The sequence below is a fragment of the Aplysia californica genome, unplaced genomic scaffold (genome assembly GCF_000002075.1).
Source record: "Aplysia californica isolate F4 #8 unplaced genomic scaffold, AplCal3.0 scaffold00556, whole genome shotgun sequence".
Lineage (NCBI taxonomy): Eukaryota > Metazoa > Mollusca > Gastropoda > Aplysiida > Aplysiidae > Aplysia > Aplysia californica.
Genome location: NW_004797826.1, coordinates 159,584 through 179,522, shown reverse-complemented (window position 1 = coordinate 179,522; position 19,939 = coordinate 159,584). Strand labels below are relative to the sequence as shown.

The window sequence follows — 19,939 nt, the reverse complement described above, 5'->3', positions numbered from 1 at the left end:
AAGCCACAAGGTGGTGACAGCGACAGGGGAGTGAATCGGGAATCGTTTGGCGATACTGTTCCGCGTTCCGCTGAAGTGAATCGTGAATAGCGTTCCGCAGGAAAGAGTGACGATTCAGTTCCGTTCTCGAGCTCGTGACCCAGCCCTAGTACATATCTCTTATCATGGGTCAAACATTTCATATTTCTGTCACTGGGCCGAGTCGGGGGGGGGGGATTAACAATTTCCTTTGATGGACAAAGTGTGAACAATAGAAAATAAAGTGAAATTCATCTTCAGTTTCATGAGAGTTACACCTCTCACTTAAGGGCGAATTAGTTATTTTCCGCCGATAGAGATCGGATCGGGGCAAAGGAGGTGAGGGGGTGAGGGCAGAAAGTGGAGACGAAAGCAGACGACAGAATATTGTTTGAGAGCGGGAAAGGAGGTGAAAGGAGACAATTTTAGAGAAGAAAATTTTTCCCGTCACTACCCGGATTCGAACCAGGGTTCTTTGAATGAGAGGCAAACACCTTAATCTCTAGACCATGAGAGCCCCCAATAATTGAATTTCACTTCTTTTTCTTTCTTTTTTTACTCCCAGTTGGTCAGAAGAGAAAGTTCCAAGAACCTGTACCGGGCAACGAGTTCCACGACATCGATGAGAGGCCTGGCCGACCGCAAGGTCCCCTGGTGCCACCACCTCCCCCACCCCCACAGTCCCTCCCCAGGTCTGCCCCTCCACAGAGGCCAGTCTCACAGGATATGTCTCTCGCATCAGGTTACACAGACAAGCATTGATTTTTTAAATATTAAATTGAAAAGAGTTTAACTGAATTTTTTAATATGTAATTGAAAGGTACTTAAATGAATTTTTAAGTACATTTAATTGAAATGAATTCAATTCCATTTTTTATATTGAATTGAATTTCTTATATTTAATTGGAATGAATTTTATTGAATTTTTAAATTTCTAATTGTGGCATCGGTGGCCTAGTGGTTAGGCTACCGGGCTCATAATCGTGAGGTTTGTGGGATCGGGGGTTCGTCGGGGACATGGTTAAAAATTTCAGCTTATTTATATCACTGTTTGGTTATCCATTTATTGTGGATATGTACATGATAGCATCTTTGTACTTGTGGAAAAGAAATGTCGCCTTAAAAATAATCTGAGGTTTTGTGTCTGGTTTCAGTGCTGGCTCCTCCCCCTCCTCCCCCACCAGAGCCCGAAGGCAGGGCCAACCAGGGCTCCACCCTATCATTCAAACCCTACGGCCCAGGGGAGGGGCCTAATGTGCCGCGACCCTCCTTTATGCCCCCACAGCTGAGGCACCGCCCCCCACAGCCTCCGCCAGGCCACCGGCCGCCTTTTGGCCGACCGCCCATGAGGATGGGGGGGCCCATGTGCCACCCCATGGGAGGAGGGCCCCCAGGACCTCCCGGACCACCAGGACCGCCCGGACCCCCGATGGGAGGGCCTCCAGGGCCCATGCGTCCCCCGCCACCTCCTCCTCCTCACCCCATGATGGGACATCAGGGTCCAAACATGGGGCCTCACGGGCCAAATATGGGGCCTCACGGTCCAAACCTGGGGCCCCCTCCTCCTCCTCCCCCACCACCCATGGCTATGGGGCCAGGGCCTCCTCACATGGCCCCACCAATGGGACCCCCTGCTGGTATGCCGGCCCCGGGACCCCAGGTGGTGCCTCCCCCCAGGCCTCCTGGTGTTGAGGCAGGAAATGTCCAGTACATGACGCCTGCCGCAGAAGTAAGTGTTGTGGGTGGCTGGAGGGTGTTCTGGGGTGGTTTTTTCCTTCTTTCCTATCAAACACCTATCTTTCTTATCTCCCCTCCTTTTTTGTGTTTGTTACTCTCTTGTAACACCGCTAATCTTTGGCACTTATTTGACCTTATTATGTTGCAATTGCCGTAAAACAGTTGCTAAAACTATAGAAGTAAGTGCAGTACTTAACCCACACTTTCCAAGTACTCCGATAAAATTGGGAGTCCTTCGATTTTGTTGTTGTTTTTTTTCTCTGGTCATAGAGCCCCGCTCAGATCTGCATTAAATCCAGTTTTTATCTTGAATTCTGTTTCTATCAGTCGTGTGCAACTTTTACTCTAGCAAGGTAGTGAATTTAGGAGAACGGGTGCATGCTCTAGTGGTGATTGACAGCATTGTACTTCAAAGCCTTCTGGGCTCTCCAGCATCAGGGGTCCAGAGTTGTGTCCATGGGAAAGGCACTTTACTCAAACCTTCTTCACTTCTCCCAGGTGGGAATGGGTACCTGGCTATTGACAGTGAAAGATCTTGTCACTTTGTAATGGTTTGAGGGTGTGCAATATGCTTGGCAGGATGCTGAGAATGTCTTTGGGTGTTTTAATCTAGGATTTGCTGGAAACTTTCATCCACACAAAATGTGTAATAGCTCACCAGTTGACCATCGGGACATCATAAAACAACCCAGAGTGTGTTAAATATGTGCGTTTAAAGACACCCCAAAGATAGTTAGGTTAGAATGGAGCAAGCAACCAGATAGCCTCGCATTGTTCGGTTCTAACCTCTCTAACATCTTTGCGAGGTTTAAAGGAGCTGCGCTTGAAACGGAGAACCTCGTTGACCAAAGGGTGTTTTGTCACTTACTCAGATTTCATAATAATGCTCTCGGATAAAACACATGCTTCTTTACAGGATTTTTGTCCAAAGCCCATCGCAATACATTGAAAGAAGTTGGTTTCCTAAATGTTAACTTTAACCTTGCTGTACAGATTTTAGGTGGGTTTTTTTGTTGTTTGTTTCTTGTGTAAAAATGTTTTAATTGGGAGTCTGCGAGATTCCAACAGGGCGTGGATGATATGATATATACGAGTGAAGAATTTATGTTTCTTCACCAGATCTCGGCTAAGCCAGTCATTATAGCCCAGCCCAAAGTGGTGTACTCAGCCGCCCCACAGATCACCGTTGAAAGGAAAGAGAAGAAGAAGAAGAAAAAGAAACTCAAAACTGGCGAGGCGAGTGCGGAGGGGAGAGGTAGGTGAAGTTGTGGTTGGTGCGTGTTTGCTGCTGTGTGTTAGTTGGAGTTGGTGTTTCATTAAGTTTTAGTAATAATTTTACCGCTCTAGCTACACAAATAGGTCATATAAGTGCTGGAGATTAGAGGTGTAACATTCAAAGAGAAAAAAGAATGAATCTAGACATTTATGTCATTTTCATCAAGCAGAACAGGGTAAGAGGAACAGTTATTATTCTCAGCATTTTTTTTTAAAATCCTGCATAAGTTGTGTCTATCCTCTGTCTTTTGATTGCAAATGCAACTTCATAAATTTTCATTTATTTTCACAAAATTCCAATGGCATCTGTGTTTATTTATTTTTTTTTTTAGATGAAAGAATTTTAACACATTACACCCTAAGCCTAAGGGTCTGGACGAGAAGTCCATTCCTAGATCCTAAGCAAGGGGAAGGAACCCACCTCCTGTAAATACAAACGTTTAAAAAACACGTTTGAAAAATACTAAACAAATTCAGAAAATCCTGAAAAAATAAAAGTGAAAAAGAAAAATGAATGTAGTTTCAGAAAAATATAACTTTATGTATGCACCAACTGTTAAAAATGTTCTAACTTTTGTTAAATCAGGGTGTCCGACCCGTCACTCTCACTCTCAGCCTTGCAGTCAGGCCTTAGATGTAAATTCTACATCTGATAAATCTGAATCGCCTCAAGCTCTTGCTACAACGTTTTCATCAAAATCTGATTTATTTGATTTGTCATATTATTGTTTTTGCTCACATCCATCATTATTTCCTTTTTCGAACACAGTTGTGTTGCTTTTCAACAAGTCGAAACACCTTCGAAGTGTCGGAAAGGCGATCGCACTTCGATCAACTCTAATACTAAAACTACTAACCCGAAAAAATTCATTTCGGTATCAAACGGAAAAAGGAACATTTTGCAATAATTTTGCAAATCAAAATCTCGGCCCCGGAGTCTCGTCAAGGCGAAGTTTTCTAATGACGCTAGGTCAGCGCAGGCGGTTCCAGGCGAGTTAGGGTGGAGTGCGTAAGGAAAGTCGCGGGCGAGGTAGGGTGTAATGTGTTAAGATATTGGGAGGGGGGGGAGAGGAGGGTTGTATATGTGCTAGAAGTTGTCCTTGCTGTTGTAGAAGGCTTTGAAGAACAGTGGAACTCGGATTCAACGAGAACTCTGATTCATCAAGAGGAGATAAATTCCCCGTTTCTTTTCTTCTTTATAATCAATGAGAATAACCCAGATTCAACGAACGCTTAAATCAGCGAGCTAAGATTCAACAAGGTCTCTTCCAGCGTGAACAGCCCTCTGCTCATTTTTCTTCCAGAATGAACTTTATCTATTCCCGGACACCATCCATTGCACCTGTATCGTGAACCGTTATTCACTTAACCGATTGCACATGGCCGATCGGCAGCCTTTTTTCACACCAATATATACGTTGTTGCACGCGCACGTGTCTACTCTCGCATGTGTCTGGGTCGGGTGGGCGGCCTGCACACATGTGACTGTGGGGGGGGGGGGGGGCACTAGCGGTCTGGGCGTTGAACGTCGCAAATACAAACGTGTCACAGTCTTTTTTTTTTTCCACTCGGCAACTGATCATTATTACTATGATAAGCTAGTCTTGATGTAGATTTATGTCATGAATTGTGCCCTGGTCTATGAAATCAAAAGTAGCCGTATACTTGGCTCTACACTGCAACACAACTTTTTGGTAAACAATCGAGATGACACAGGCGTGTATTTGAACGAATTGGTCTTTTTTTTTTTACATAGCTCTTAATATGCAGGCATTTCAGGCACTACTTGTTACTTTTCTTTATACATTACTTGCTCAGTGCCTGTAATGATCTACACAAAACGCTATTACGAATTCCACTGTATTTCTCCATGTTAGGTGAAAAAGATTTGTCTTTGTCAATTTGAAATAAAGTATAAGGAAAAATAATGCAGAACCCTGGTTTGTGGAATTATATTTGTGAATGTATAAAGTAGGATCTTTACAGTAGTACGTTGTACTTCTTTTCTGTCCTTTTGTTTCTGTTTATGCGTCTTTCCCCCCCCCCTCCCCCCAGCGTTAAATGACAGTGGTTATGTCGATGCTCTTCTTTTATCATCATCATCATCATTGCCTTTCTCACCTTGCACTAGGGTATAGGCCATGAACAAACATTTTCCACCTTTCTCTATCCTGGGCTAGCCTCTTGATGTTATTCCATGTCTTCCCGCATTTCTTCTTTTATACTCACGCGAAATTCAAACTAATATGTCTCTCCACCCTTGTGTTTCCGAAGAATCGACCGACCAGATTGGACCCAGCATTCCCCTGACCCCGTCATCCTTTGCCAAAATGACAGAGGAGGACCGGTCAGTGACTGACATGGACGTGGCCCCTCATAGTACCATGATCGGGGGCATCATGGCCACGACCTCCGTGACCCCCGGCGTGCCCAATCAGGGGATGATGGTTGCCAACGTGCCGCCTCCCACCTCCAAGAAGGAGAAAAAGAAGAAAGAAAAAAAGTTCATCCGTCTGGCAGCCAACACTACTTGGGAGGACCCTACGCTGTCAGAGTGGCAGCAAGGTGAGATGGGACTACCGCAGCTCTGTTTGTCTCCTTGTACAGGGTGCCCACTGTAGATGGGATGGGGTCGGGTCAGGTCGGGGGCGATTGCCCCGCTCTTCGCTTGAAAACTAAAATATTTGTTTTTTAGACGATGAGTCGGGTGCAATCGGCCTGTACCACGATAGCCGCTTTGCGCCCTCAATCTGGCTAGCAAGCCGTCCCGACCAGACCGGATCCCCCAATGGGCACCTCGTATTAGCTTTTGTGTTATTAACCCTTCCTTGCCTTATGACATACCTGATACATTATGAAAATGCTTATTTTTTAGCTTTGTGCCATACCGTTGGCATCACTGAAGTTAGCAGAATGCTGATAAGAATAATAATGATAATAATAATAGTAAAAATAATAACAATAATAATAATGATAATAATGATGATAATAATAATAAAGATCACTTCTACTGTGCTCACTCCCTGATATCTCTAAGTGCTTCACATTTAGATAAGATTCAAATCACCATTTCATGCATACTGGTCCATTTGACATATGTGAGGCACGTGATGAAATCAGGCGCTCGTCAAAATAATGTAATTAAAGAAACTGCCTTTTTTCTACCAATTGGCATTTTTTATCGAATTTTGGTTTTTTGACATAACACCTTTATTGTCCAATTAAGAATACATTTCTGGGAGGGATTTTACTGAAAAACGTTGATTGAAGGAACAAAAAATGTAGGATTTCAGTTTCCACGACTATCAAGCTATGGAAATAACCAAACTTTGGCGGCCATTTTCTCACTAATTCTACCTTTGAAACCCACTTTCTTCAATCTCCAATTTCTTGACTTCTATTCAAGACAGGTGTACATTTTTTCCACTGAAAGCAAGACAACTGAAAAAACTTTAAGATAATACCAAAACTCCACATACCCAAAAATTGACAAGCTCCTGATTCCACCACGTCATGACACATATGGCAATTCCTTCAAATACATATACACTTGTAACTTGTCAAAGAACACATACACAAAAGGACAGTCACTGTCACTACTAATCGCACTTGAACATGAGATTTGAATAAATGTGTTTTTAGATCAGATTCAAATTTGGTCAAAGTAGGGCCTTTTAGTGTAATTGGGGGGAGGAGTGGGGGGGGGGGAATTCTTCAGGGAACAGCTGTCGAAACCACCTTGCCTCCATTTTAAAAAGTTTTACAAGACACGTTCTTGTTTTATACTAATGACTAATGGATCATACATTTCAAGATGGAACACTCAATTATTAACTTAAAAAGATACCATGGTACCAGACCATTTAAACACTTGTAGCACATTACGTGTACTGCAACACACATACACACAGACGCACACCTCTCTCTCTCTCTCTCTCTCTCTCTCTCTCTCTCTCTCTCTCTCTCTCTCACACACACACACACACACACACACCTAGCGCTCACTTCTCTTTGTAATGGTTTCAGACGACTTCCGCATGTTCTGCGGTGACCTGGGTAATGAAGTGACAGACGAGACCCTTGTTCGGGCGTTCAACAAATATCCCGGCTTCCTCAAGGCCAAGGTTGTACGAGACCGAAGGACGAACAAGACCAAGGGCTACGGCTTTGTCAGCTTCAAAGACCCTGTGGACTTCACTCGAGCCATGAGAGAAATGAACGGTGAGAGTTTTAAAATTTTTTGTTTAAGTAAAGTGAACCTCATTGAGACACCATATTTTGGGTGGGTGGAGGGTGCCACCAGTAGGTCCTACTTACTTTCTTTCCCTGTATTGGTTCAGTTGGTTTAGTTTGCTCTTCCTATCTTTAAATGACCCATGTTGTTCTGCACCTCCAGTTTACTCATTAAAATGAAACTAAACACCATAACGGTCATTTAGGAACAGGGAAAAGCAAAAACCTGTCAGGTCGTATTCAACTTATCTTAAATGACTTAACAATACACTTTTAAAAATTGCATTTATATACATGTATTTTAAAAATATGTTTATTTGCTGTGGTCTCTAAGTTCTGTATTCTCAATCGACAGGGGTTTTAGAGATTCCGTTAGAGGATTCTGAGGAGAATTCATATTTTTTGGTCTTTGGGTGGTTGTCAGGTGTCCTTTTTCCCTGTTGCTTCTAGAATTCTTGAACTGACTTTGCCTCTTGTCTTTCCTTCTGATCACATGTATTGGCGTAAGCTGATAAAACACCTTTTTTTTATTCCCAGTTGTTTCGAGAAAAAGCTTTTTTTGTCAGTGTCACCATTGAAAAATAGCGTTCTTCCAAAATTTGAATTCAAATTTATTCAATGACCAGGACACATACAGTTTCACTTTGATTTTTTCACACAAGTTGGATCTAGCTTTCGATTTAACAAATAAAAAGTTTTCACATCAAAATGGAAAAAAGGCGATATGTCAGTTTATAGCAGCGTAGTTTTACGAGATAAAATACTGAAGAGATGCATTCTACAGTTGCCAAAAAGCTGTTGATCGTGTTTTATAACTGAGAAGGTCAAAACTGAAATCCTATTTTCACATGCATACACAACTCTTACTGTGACTTTTGAAAGTTTATGGAAGTAAACTAGCGGAAAGATTTTATTTCTCCCCCCAGGGCAGTGCCACTGACTGTAGTGTCTTTAGGCCATTCCCAAAGGGGGGACATTTCTCGTTCAAGCACAGTAGAATTTTAAAAGGGCTGATTCATGTCACGCTCATAATTGTGCCTGATCGACAATGGGGAACTGCTGCTTTTTCTTTCCTCATCCTTACTATGGTCATTATCCTCTACTTCTTTTGTATGTTTGTCACTCTCTTGTGACCTGCTTTTTCCGGGGTGCCTTGATAGTTGAAGTAGACCTTGTGCTGTTGAAGCTAGAGACTTGAGCAGAGTAAGTCTGATTCCCTGTAAAGACTTCTCTGTTGACACCCACCCCTTGGCGCTCATATGACCTTATGCAGTTGCGAGCGCCGTAAAACCCTCTACTAAAAAAATTTTTTTAAAGATTTTATTTTACAGATTTCGGCAATACAGGGTATGCATGACAACTTTTAAATAGTCCTTTTCAACCCACATTTTGCTCATTTTATGACTATTTCAAATAATAGTTTTTCTTACTTTTTCTCTCTCCCTTCATCTCCAACCCTCCCTTTCTTTCACTCTCACTCTCTCTCTTTCTCTCTTTCTCCAATCCTGTCTCATTTTGTCCTTCCATCTCTTTTTCTCCCTCCCTTTATTTTCTCTCCTTCTCCGTCTCCACTCACTCTGTGCCCCCCCACCCCCCCACCCCAAAAGCCTGCCAGACCTCCTCCCTGTATATGTTGTCAAACCTGCTCTCCTGTCCACCTGTACAAACAACCACTTCCTACTTTAGTTAGAATGAGTAATGAGTTTTACGACACTTTCAACACGAATAGGTCACATAAATGCCAAAGATTTGAGGCATCAATAGAGAGTAACATGCTGAGAAAAGCAGGAGGAGAGACAAGGGCGGTAGAAGTAGGATAGAAGAGATGAATCAAACCATCAAACTACAACAAAGCACCAGCCAATCGCCTACACTTCATTATCCTCCCCCCCCCCCCCCCCTTTGTTATTTTTGAATATCACAATGACACTGTCCTGGATGTCTACCTGTCTTTAACTGATTTAGCCCGCAGATAATTTTGACTCTGCAAGCAAATTAATTTGTGATCGCTTCGTGACCTCACTGGTGGTCTCACTAAAAGTTAAAAAAGAAGTATCTAAATTTGATAAAACACTATGTTTCGCATATACTTTTACTTTACTTTTCCGATCCAGCGGCCATTTGGGTTCTAGCCCTTCGGTCTGACCTGTTTCGCATATAGAAATGTTCAGTATAAAAAGTACTTTTCGGTGACACCAGCAAAAAGGGATGAAATGTAAGTGGTAAGGGAAAAAAAGAAGAGAGGAAAGCGATGTGAAGAAAGGGAGCAATACAAAAGATCTGCTCTGAACAGCTCTGTGTGAAAACACAGGACACAGTCAGCAGCAGTGAGCAGCGCTGCAGGCTGAAGCAGTTAAACAAGAACTTTTTTCATCACCATTGTGCGACCTCAGTGCTTTCTTGTCCTTTCTCCATTTTTTTTTCTTTTTACATTGAAAATGTGACTTCTTCTTAAGCTCAATTTTTGTTATGAACTGTTTTCACTGTTATTAAAAATGGAGATAGAACAAGAAAGCACTGGGGTAGCGATTGGGTGGCCGTCTTGGACAATTTTGATGGTATCTGTTCCCTTTAACTTAGTATGACACATTCCCTTGTGTGCCTGTCTGTCTGTCTAACATATCTGTCTATATGTCTGACATGTATACTTATCTGTCTGTTCTCCTCCAGGGAAGTACGTTGGCAACAGACCCATCAAGCTGAGGAAGAGCAACTGGAAGGACAGAAACATCGAGGTGGTTAAGAAGAAAGAAAAGGAAAAGAAGAGGCTAGGACTCAAATGATCGCTAGGAACATTTAATTTAGCTCCAAATTCCCCCCCTCCCTTTTTTCCCTCTTCCCTTAAGGTGCATTGTTCTCCACCAGTCGGAATGTTATTTTTCCGAAAGCGTAAATGGCTTTTCATAAAAGCATCTCATGAACACAGGGTCTGAAGCCGGATCTTTTCCAAAAGGCCATAAAGGAATATACTTTGGAGTCTGCTTAAACCGAATACAATAAATCCTAAAACAGCCCTTAACTGAAAGAAAATAAACTTCCCAGGGCTTTTTTTCCTTCTATTTGTGCAACCTGTCTAATCCAAAAACTCAGCTAAACGGAGGAAACTCTGACAGACCCACAGATTTCAGTTAAGCGGACTCCACGGTACATTGTTCTCAGTTTGATGGACCACCGGTGGGTGTCTGCAGTATTAGTTGGACGTCGAGGTCGGGGGGTGGGGGGTGGGGGCTCTCTTTGTCTGACTGTAAAGTAGTATGTGACAATTTGATGGACCACCGATAGGTGTATGCAGCGACAGTTAGGCGTGGAATTCTGGGCGAGAACTCTCTTATGACTGTAGAGTAGTATCTGACTGATTGACCACCGGTGGGTGTCTGAAGTAGTAGTTGGACGTAGAGGTCAGGGGAGAAAGCTCTCTCAGTCTGACTGTAAAGTAGTAAGTGACTGTTTGATGGACCTCCAGTGGGTGTCTACTGTAAAGTAGTATGTGACTGTTTGATGGACCTCCAGTGGGTGTCCACTGTAAAGTAGTATGTGACTGTTTGATGGACAGTAGTATGTGACTGTTTGATGGACAGTAGTATGTGACTGTTTGATTGACAGTAGTATGTGACTGTTTGATGGACAGTAGTATGTGACTGATGGACCTCCAGTGGGTGTCCACTGTAAAGTAGTAAGTGACTGTTTGATGGACAGTAGTACATGTATGTGACAGTTTGATTGATCACCGGTGAGTGTCTGTGGCAGTAGTTGGGCGGGGAGCACTGGGGGAGAACTCTCTCTGTCTGATTGTAAAGTAGTATCTGACTATTTGACAGTTTTATGCAAGAATGTGGGTGCTTTTATTTGTATGTGAGTCGATGTATGGGAGTGAATGGTAGTAAGTTTGTGGGAGTTTTGGAGGAGTTACTCATGCGTGAATGGAATTCATTGTTGCAACTTTGACATATGTCAGTTGCCCTAGAATGTGAGTGTTTCTAAAGATACACATGCATATTCTGGGCAGGTTTCACACCGCTCATATTCTGGACAGGTTTCACACCGTATAGTCTGGTTTGAAAATGCGAAGAAGATGAACAGTTTGAAACTTACACCTACAAACGGCATCTCTTTTATAATGTTTCATTGTTCACCTCAGTTTGGTCATGCTTGTGAGAAACGTCAATCTTACTGACAGTTTTAGTTTGATTGTGGATGCTTTGCGAAGAGAATAAAAGTTGTGTAATCTTGTATGAAAAGACTCTTTGTGTTCATGAATTTATAGCATATTATTATCTTACCAACATGTCGAAATGATGTATATAAGTCAATCAAAATTTACAAAAGACTAATGGATTTAACCATCTCAGTTATGCATTTTGACCATATGTAACACATATTTGAAATTAACTTAATAGAAATTAATCATCAATAATTGGAGATTTTTCTCTTTAGCAAAGCAGATGGTTAGATGTCGCCACTCGTAAGTGCTACCTCATAATAGTCCCTCTGTTGTTTCTGTCTGTCTGTTTCATTTGTACATGTATGTCTGCAGATAATATAAGGTGTGTCTGAAAATAGTACATGTATAGAGGAGGTACAGTTGTTGGAAGCTCAACTATGGTCTGCAGCTTCAACATCTTTTCAAAGGTGTTGCGCTAATTTAATTTATCCTTGAAGAGCTGCTTCTATTGCCACGCCAACTTGAGTACCACTGCTGGTTCTTGTATAATAATAATAATATAAAGTAAAGAAGAATGTTTTTTTTTTAACTTTAATGTTGCTTCTTTTTTTTTTCTTTTCTTCAAATGTTTTTACACCCCATCAACACAGTCTAGATCATTTAGGAGGTGGGCTTCAACCCTGCCTGTCAGGCCAACCCGAGCTAAAACAGAATCAACATCCCAGCAGAAAGACCGAGATACTCGATGACAATTATCCCTATTGGGAGTCAGTCAAACTCGGGTCTCCTGTCTGCAATAGAAAAGCGCCTAACGCTACACCACAGACGCTGGTGTAAAAAAGGGGAAAACTCGCCTGATTTGGACGTACAGTCCGGCATGAAATTGAAAGCCTTGTTTTTAGCGCCGGTAAAATAGCAGCTTGCGCTCTATACTTCCCAGGAAATTGAGATTATTTCAGAATGCCATCATGTCTGCTGAGGTACATGTAATAATATAGTAATATAGATTGTAAAGCGTTTTGTGCTTGTTGTTGACTGTGAATTTGCACTGTACAAACAAATGCCATCTATTATTATTTATGAAAGCCTTGCAAAAACCACCATGCAGAGACTGCTGGAGGCGGTCGAAAAAAGAGGAAGACGAAGGCAAAGCTGGTCCGACAATATCGAAGAATTTGAAAGAATAGACTGGTTTACTGTTGAGAAAATGTTTTGTTTCAGTAAAGTTTTACGGCGCTCGCAACTCCATAAAGTCATATGAGCGCCAAGGGATTAATGTCAGCAGAGCAGTCCAAATGCTGCTTCTACCATCAAGGCACCACGGAAATAGTAGTTCGCAAGAGAGTGACAAACATACAAAAGAAGTAGTGGGAAAATGATAGTTAGGATGGGGAAAGAAAAAACAGCAGTTCCCCCCCTATGTTGTTCTGGCACAGTATGAACATGGCATTGGTAAATCAGCCCATTTACAATTCTACTGTGTATAGAACATGTTAATACCCCCTCCCCTTTTGCGAGTTTCGTTTTAGTAGAGGTTTTACGGCACTCGCAACTGCATAATGTCGTATGAGCGCCAGAAGATTAGAGGTGTTACAAAAGAGTAATAGACCTAAAAAAGAAGGAGGGGAGATAAGGACGATAGATGTTTGATAGGAAAGAAGAAGCAAACCACACAAGAGCACCCGCCAACCAACCACCCTTTGGGAATGCCCTAAAGACAGAGATTCTAGTGGAGGCCAAACCAGTTAGGAGGGCCATGTAGAGATAACTTTTTGACGGAGTGACAGCCAGAGGGACATGGAGAAGTATCTCAACATCTTTTGCACTCAGTTTTCCCTCTCGATGGAAGTCAAGGGATGAGTGAGAGAGTGAATGAATGAGTAAGTGAATGAGTGAAAGAGTGAGTGAATCAGTGAGTGAGTGGATGAGTGAGTGAATCAATGAGTGAGTGAGTAAATGAGTGAGTGAATGAGTAAGTGAGTGAATGAGTGAGTAAATGAGTGAGTGAATGAGTAAGTGAGTGAGTGAGAGTAAGAGTGAATGAGTTAGTGAGTGAATGAGTGAGTGAACACTTGGAGCCAGGAAGAGACTTTGTCGTCATACAGTTTAATCTCGACTTTGGCATACTCAGCGGTCTGAAAGATTGATAAAAATAAAAATATATCGCAGCACAGAAGAATAAATACATACTACGTACATAGGTTGTGGGTAACCAGCAGGATATAGCCTCAAAAGATATCTTAACCCTATCCGTACGTCATGTTGTACTATAGTTTCTATACGACGTGGGGAACTCTGTGCCACCACTTTCGTTAATCCGATCTGTACGCTTTGCATAGAAGTCTGTCAAAATGATTCTTTTGAGAAATATTGAAAGTTTCAAAGATATCTTCGCACTAGAAGTATTCTAAAATTAAAATGTGAAGAATACAACCCCGGGGGTACAAAATGACACCAGGGCGTACGGATAGGGTTAGGCATTTTCTGTTCCTACATGCCTAGATCTATCCTCCAAAAGTTTTTAGCGTTATTTTTTAGCTCTGTGCCTATGTCTGAATGAAAATAGTCCGTGTGTGAGTGTGTGTGTGTGTGTGTGTGTGTGTGTGTGTGTGTGCATAAATATACATTGCATGAAAGAAAAGGAAGTAGTACGAAAGGTTTTGAAAATGGATGTTCCAATGTAAAGAGCATTGAGCTACTTATTTGGAAATGCTCTGTATAAATGTTATATGTTTTTATTATTATTATTATTATATTATATCAGAATTTACGACAAGCAAGCAATAGATAAAGTTTTGCTTATCAATATCCAACAATGCTGTTATTAAAAGCACGAACAATAAAAAAAAACAAATCGACTGAAGACTCCAACACAGCTTTCAAAACATTCACAGAGCTCGAAGAAACAGATGAGGCGTCGGTGGTCTAGCGGTTAGGCAACCCGGCTTATATACATGGGACTGAGACTGTGAGGTTGAGGGTTCGAGGCTCCCCTCAGTCCGATATTGTGTCGTTGGGAAAGGCACTTACTTTACTTTACGCGATGGCGCCTCTGGTAGGTCCTACTTCTTTACTCCCCCTCTGTTGTTTCTGTCTGTCTGTATGTCTTACTTTCCCCCAGCATTAAATTAAATGACCACTATTGTGTCGATGTGCTTCTCCTTACTCAAACAGACAAACAAACTTTATGGGAATTTTCTTACTTGACTCAGTCCTGTCGGAGATGGATTTTAAATCCGGAGGTCCTACCTGATAAAATGATAATCTAACCAGTGTTGCATAGGGCAATACAATTTCACATAGAATTATTGATTTTTCAGGAATGTACCACCTTGAAATATGGCGTAACGTAGAAGATAATGTTTATGCTACTGTTGTAATCGAAAGACGAAACTTTTAAAAAAGTAATGAAAGGAAATGGTTGAATTCGGAGGTCCTACCTCTTAAAGCAATAATCTTTTCAGTCTTGCGAAGGGCGGTACAATTCATTTCACATCATAGAAATTGAATTTTACAGTCCAGGTTGCTATGAATGGTCCTCGTTGAAATAAGGAACAATGGAGAACATAACAATAAAAGCATATTTATGTGCAACAACAGTGAACAATGACTGAGCTTCATTGAAATTGCAATCGAAAAATAAAACTGAAAAAAAGGTAGTGAACGGAAAATGTCGAATTCGGAATTCCTACCTAAAATATGCTACAACTACAATAGTGAACAATGACTGAGCTTCATTGTAATTGCAATCGAAAGTTTAAAATGAACCCCCCTCCCCCCCCCCCCCCCCCACCAAAATGAAAGGAAATGGTTAATCCACATTGTAATGATGTACATTGTAGCCAATAAAAGAGTGGAGTGTTAGGGATGAGCTGCTGTTAGTAAGTAACAATATGTCAATAATACAATAGGGTGGTAATAAATTAAATTATTGACATGTTGCTTTGTGATTAAAGGTGTGTGTGTGGGGGGGGGGGGGGGGGGGGGTCTGCTAAATGGGATTTTCCAGACTCGAGTAGGCTACATTACAAATTACTGTAGCAATTACACGTGTATTTATGGACCAATTAAAATGTTTTTTGTGGTACATGCATTATTGGCAATAAGAAACAAACTTTTCGTTATATAAATGATGTTTTCTCTTTTTGACCATATTAGATCTATTTTTTAAATACCTGTTCCTGTTCCTTGGAAGTTTACCAATGGATTTTAAAAATTATATCTGGCATAGCCCAGGGGCGTGGTTTCATCTTATAAGAAGAGATTGTGATTTCTAATTTCTCTTGCAGAATATATATTATCACCAAAATTCGTATAAATTTAGGTGGGAAAATGCCATTTTTAGATGGCCAACTTTGACATATTATGACTCAAATATTCAACAACCTATAAAAAAACAACCTCGACTCTTATTTGATGATAACAACCCTCTTGCCTACCTATTTCTGAAACGCAAACAAAAATTTCATTGGTAAAGTTCGGAGGAGGAGCATTTCGTTTAAATGATGTAATATTCAACTTGGCGGCCACTAAAATGAAAATCATTCAATGCATAGATATTGTACTTTTTTGTTGTGTTTTGTTTTTTTTTAAAGATTTTCGTTCAAGTATTAACTTACAGGCGAAGTTTTAAGTCGTTCGGCCCAGTAATAACGATTTTAGTATCTATACATCATGTATACCCCCACCCCCTTTCCCCTTCCTCTTAACTACAAAGAACAACGGAGTCACGTTGTAATAGGCTGTCGTATAATGTAGCTATTAATACAACTGAGGACAACGAGCGACTCATTGTGTAAACTTGAATCGTTCAATCCGTTAATACAAGGAGAAAACATTGGGTGACTCGATGTGCAATTATAAAGTAAAATATCGCTGATAAAACAAGGAAAAACGATGACAGTCTCGAAGTGTTGTCAAGTAAAATGTAACAAATATAAAAGAGATTATTATCCATAATAAGGAGCCTCGTATCAAGTAAATAATTTAGCAGCACAGCAAAGTGGATGTATCTTACATAGGCTTATAGTTACAAGTACTATGAGGCAACGAGTGAAAATGCTAACAGAAACTGAGAAACAAAATTTCACAAAAGCCAACAATATTATTATCTTCTTGCCAATAGCTTACAAAATAAAAAATCCCACTCTCCTTTAATGTGAGTCGTCAGCACCACAAAAATTAAAACCAACAATGAGTAGGAAAAAGAGAAAAACAAAACCGACAAAACACCATCACTTTGGTTAAGCTGGATATACATGTACAAAGACAAACCTAAACCAAAGCGTCTAAAAATGTTTTCTCCGACTATAACAAGCCAAACATTTCTCACGCATACTTCTCAATGCATTAAGAGCAATACAGTGGGGTCCACTTATAACAATCTCGGATTGTAACAGGACTTCGGCTATAGCAGGTTCACGTTAAATCCTCGAGCCTCATCTCTTATAATGTACATATTGTATAGCAAAAAAAGTTCGTTTATAGCAGGCACTTGGAATAGGCATGCTCGGCTATAGTAGGCTTATGATGAATTGCCTGAGCCCGATCACTTACAATGTATAGTCCAAAAAAAAAAAGTTCGTTTATAGCTGGCATTCGGAATATGCAAGCTCAGAAAATCCTAGAACAATTAATAAATAAAAAATCAGAAAAAAGCAAATGAAGCAAAACGATCAATGGCGATTTGTGCCTATATGACCTTCAAGATGCCAAAGAATGAGTATAATGTGTCGTACCATGAATGCAGGAGAAAAAAATGGAGGGGTGTGGGGGGCTGGATACACTTTGGTGTCATAGGTCTGGCACCACATCGTCACATCGTTTTCCTGTGGGGTGACGGGACTGGGAACGTGGTAGAATGAAAAGTAGGCACTGTGCGTTTGACACATAATGATTACTATATTTATAGTAATAACTGCATTTGTACAGCGCATATCCGCGTTCTACAGCATGCCCTGTACGCTTTACAACTTTTATTACCCCAGCAGACCCCAGAACACTCAGAAACAGTGGCTCCCCGGGAAATATACACGACAAGCTGCGGATTGTACTCGCTCAAATACTAACAAACTGATAAGATCTTTCGCTGTTTATAGCCGGATATCCGTTCCCACCTGGATAAAGTGAGGAAAATTTATGTAGAGTGCCTTTCCCAAGGGCTCAATGTCGGGCCTTTGACGGGATTCGAACCCACGCCCTCTAACAGGATACGGCTGTAACAGAGTCCGGTTATAACAGGGTCCGACTAGAACAGGGTGTAGCTATAACAGGGTGCGGGCTATAACAGCGATAACAGGATCCGGCTTTAATAAAGTCCAGTTATAACATGGTATGACTATAACAGGGTGTTGCTATAACAGGATCCGGCTTTAACCGAGTCCGGCTATAACAGGGTCCGGCTATAACACAGGGACATCACGTCAGTCCAGGTGGTCTTGTCATAGTCGGGGTCCAGGTTAAAACTCAAGACAATTTTGTTTTCATGTGTTGACATAAACGATCAAGATACTTTGAAGATACCCTTAGGGTATGTGAGACAGGAAAATACCAAAAGACTAGTTCTCAGAGACCGGGAAAAGAGAAAAAAGAAGCAAAAAAAATGGTGAACTCCTCTAACGAGAATCTTCTTATGAGAGAGTCAAGGCCTTAACATATAAACAAATGTAGATTTGTTGAATATAGAATCTGTGAACTGGCGGCCTAAGCATTGTAAAAAAAAAAGTGCAGTAATAAAGTAATAAAGTCAGTTTCAGTATCAACATGAACAATGGAAGAGGAAGACAACTGCAGAGTGGTACGAGTTGTGTGAAATACCCACAAACACTCAAGATAATTACAAAAGTGTGAAATATCTTTGTGGGGCAGGAGAGCTAGAGGAATACAAAGAATAACATGGATGGACAACATATTAAGAACGTCATGGACTGGCCTGGATATGGCAGAATTTGTAACGGCAGCTCGCGACCGTGAAAGATGGAGGGTCATTACACGTCAATCTCTGAGTGAGAGATGACACTTCTAAGTATCCAGGTATAACACCAATCCTTTCCATGCTCTCACTTCCACCTATAGTCTATATTCAGGCCAACAAAGGTCTAATTAGCACCATACACACCGACAATAGGGGGTTTAAAACTAAGACAAATGGAGAACAAAAATATCGTCTCAATGATATACAATAATATATCAATTGAATGATGTTTACTTATAAATAGCAAAGACCGCACATAATGAAATTGTTCACTTAGCCAAAAAATAGCGTCCGCAGAAGTCCGCGCATTGCTTCAGATGGCGCTGCAGTCTTTGTTTTGAAGCTCTCTTTCGTTTCTCCAAAAGAAGAATAGAAATAGCACAGTCTGTTGGTTTCACTTTTATTATTTTTCATACAAGTAGGGTAACTCTGTTTTCAAAATCCGCACTTTTTCGAAGAAGGCGCTCCCGAATTTTGCGGACACTTTTTAATTGGCTCAAAGAGAGGAGTGGACTATCTTGTATACACGATCTTTGCTTACAGGAGCGGAGTTTTTAAAAAAGTGCTTTGTCAAATGACGTCATGGCACTACCGTTTCAAAAACACACATAATCTCTCTCTTTGCGTTAGCAGTCCCATAGACTTGCATGCTACTATTACTGTTATCCAAGACATGACATTTACATAGTTCCAGCTCACTATGGAGCGCGCCATTTGACTCTTTTTGGAACCAAAATAGGGCCAAGTCCGGAAAGGTTGCACTCCCACTCAACTATCGCGAGGCTTGTGTTTTACACTTCATTTGTGAGCAGCGAAGTTTTTATAGAGATCAAAGAGCGGCGGCCATAATAGTGTTTAGGATAATGATAATACAGTATAACACGGATAGGTCGAATACAGAAGACACGAAATCACGCATCTGTCGAACTGTGTCTGTGATCCCGGTTTTTATCTTCTTCTTTATCTTTGTAAGATATCCTTCGAACTACCGAGAACGGTCCCCACGAATTCGAGCTATCCGTGTTATACTGTATTACGATTCGAGTCTCTGAAGCGCCCTGTCTCCATCTGTTTCTCTCCACTAACTCAGGATTCACTCTGCTGCGATTTCCTGTTCACTACAGCGTAGACGTCCCCTACAAACTCAAGGTCCCTGCTGTCTGTCGGTCTGGCTTTGTCAACGTTCTCATATAAATGCTGGCCAGGTCCAACCTTGTCTGTCTGTTGTGGGGACTTTTCCCCCGCCATCGGGTTGCTAAGGATCGCAGGTTTCGGGGCGATGGGGGGCTTTTTCTGCTTGGGTGTCTGCGTGGTGGTGGGGGCGCTCCTTGCCTCAGGTGTGGTTCCGGGTGAGGATTTCTGGACTTTGACAGGTTTGTCAATCAACTCATACGGCTCAAATTCATCCTGTACCTCTGTAGACAGAGAACACCAAAGTGATTAGAAACTCTCAAAGGGCGGAGTGGGAACACACACACACACACTCACACACACACTCATACACACACACACACACACACACACACACACACACACACACA

At 41.4% G+C, this 19,939-nt stretch overlaps 2 protein-coding genes across 2 annotated transcripts in view; one reads left to right on the top strand and one right to left on the bottom strand.

Moving 5' to 3' along the window:
• Nucleotides 1-11,501, top strand: part of LOC101848311 (RNA-binding protein 42) — a 17,941-nt gene extending 6,440 nt beyond the window's left edge. The window contains exons 3-8 of the mRNA XM_005106790.3: nt 584-760; nt 1,173-1,747; nt 2,875-3,010; nt 5,305-5,595; nt 7,057-7,251; nt 9,934-11,501. Coding sequence (XP_005106847.2) covers nt 584-760; nt 1,173-1,747; nt 2,875-3,010; nt 5,305-5,595; nt 7,057-7,251; nt 9,934-10,046 — 1,487 coding nt within the window. The 3' untranslated portion in view covers nt 10,047-11,501. The remainder of the gene's footprint in view (nt 1-583; nt 761-1,172; nt 1,748-2,874; nt 3,011-5,304; nt 5,596-7,056; nt 7,252-9,933) is intronic.
• Nucleotides 11,502-18,892: 7,391 nt separating this feature from the next.
• The window catches only part of LOC101850593, a gene marked incomplete in the record, with an annotated part of 36,695 nt that continues 35,648 nt past the window's right edge, over nt 18,893-19,939 (bottom strand). The window contains 1 exon segment of the mRNA XM_013087191.2: nt 18,893-19,813. Within this exon segment, the coding sequence (XP_012942645.1) occupies nt 19,485-19,813 (329 nt within the window).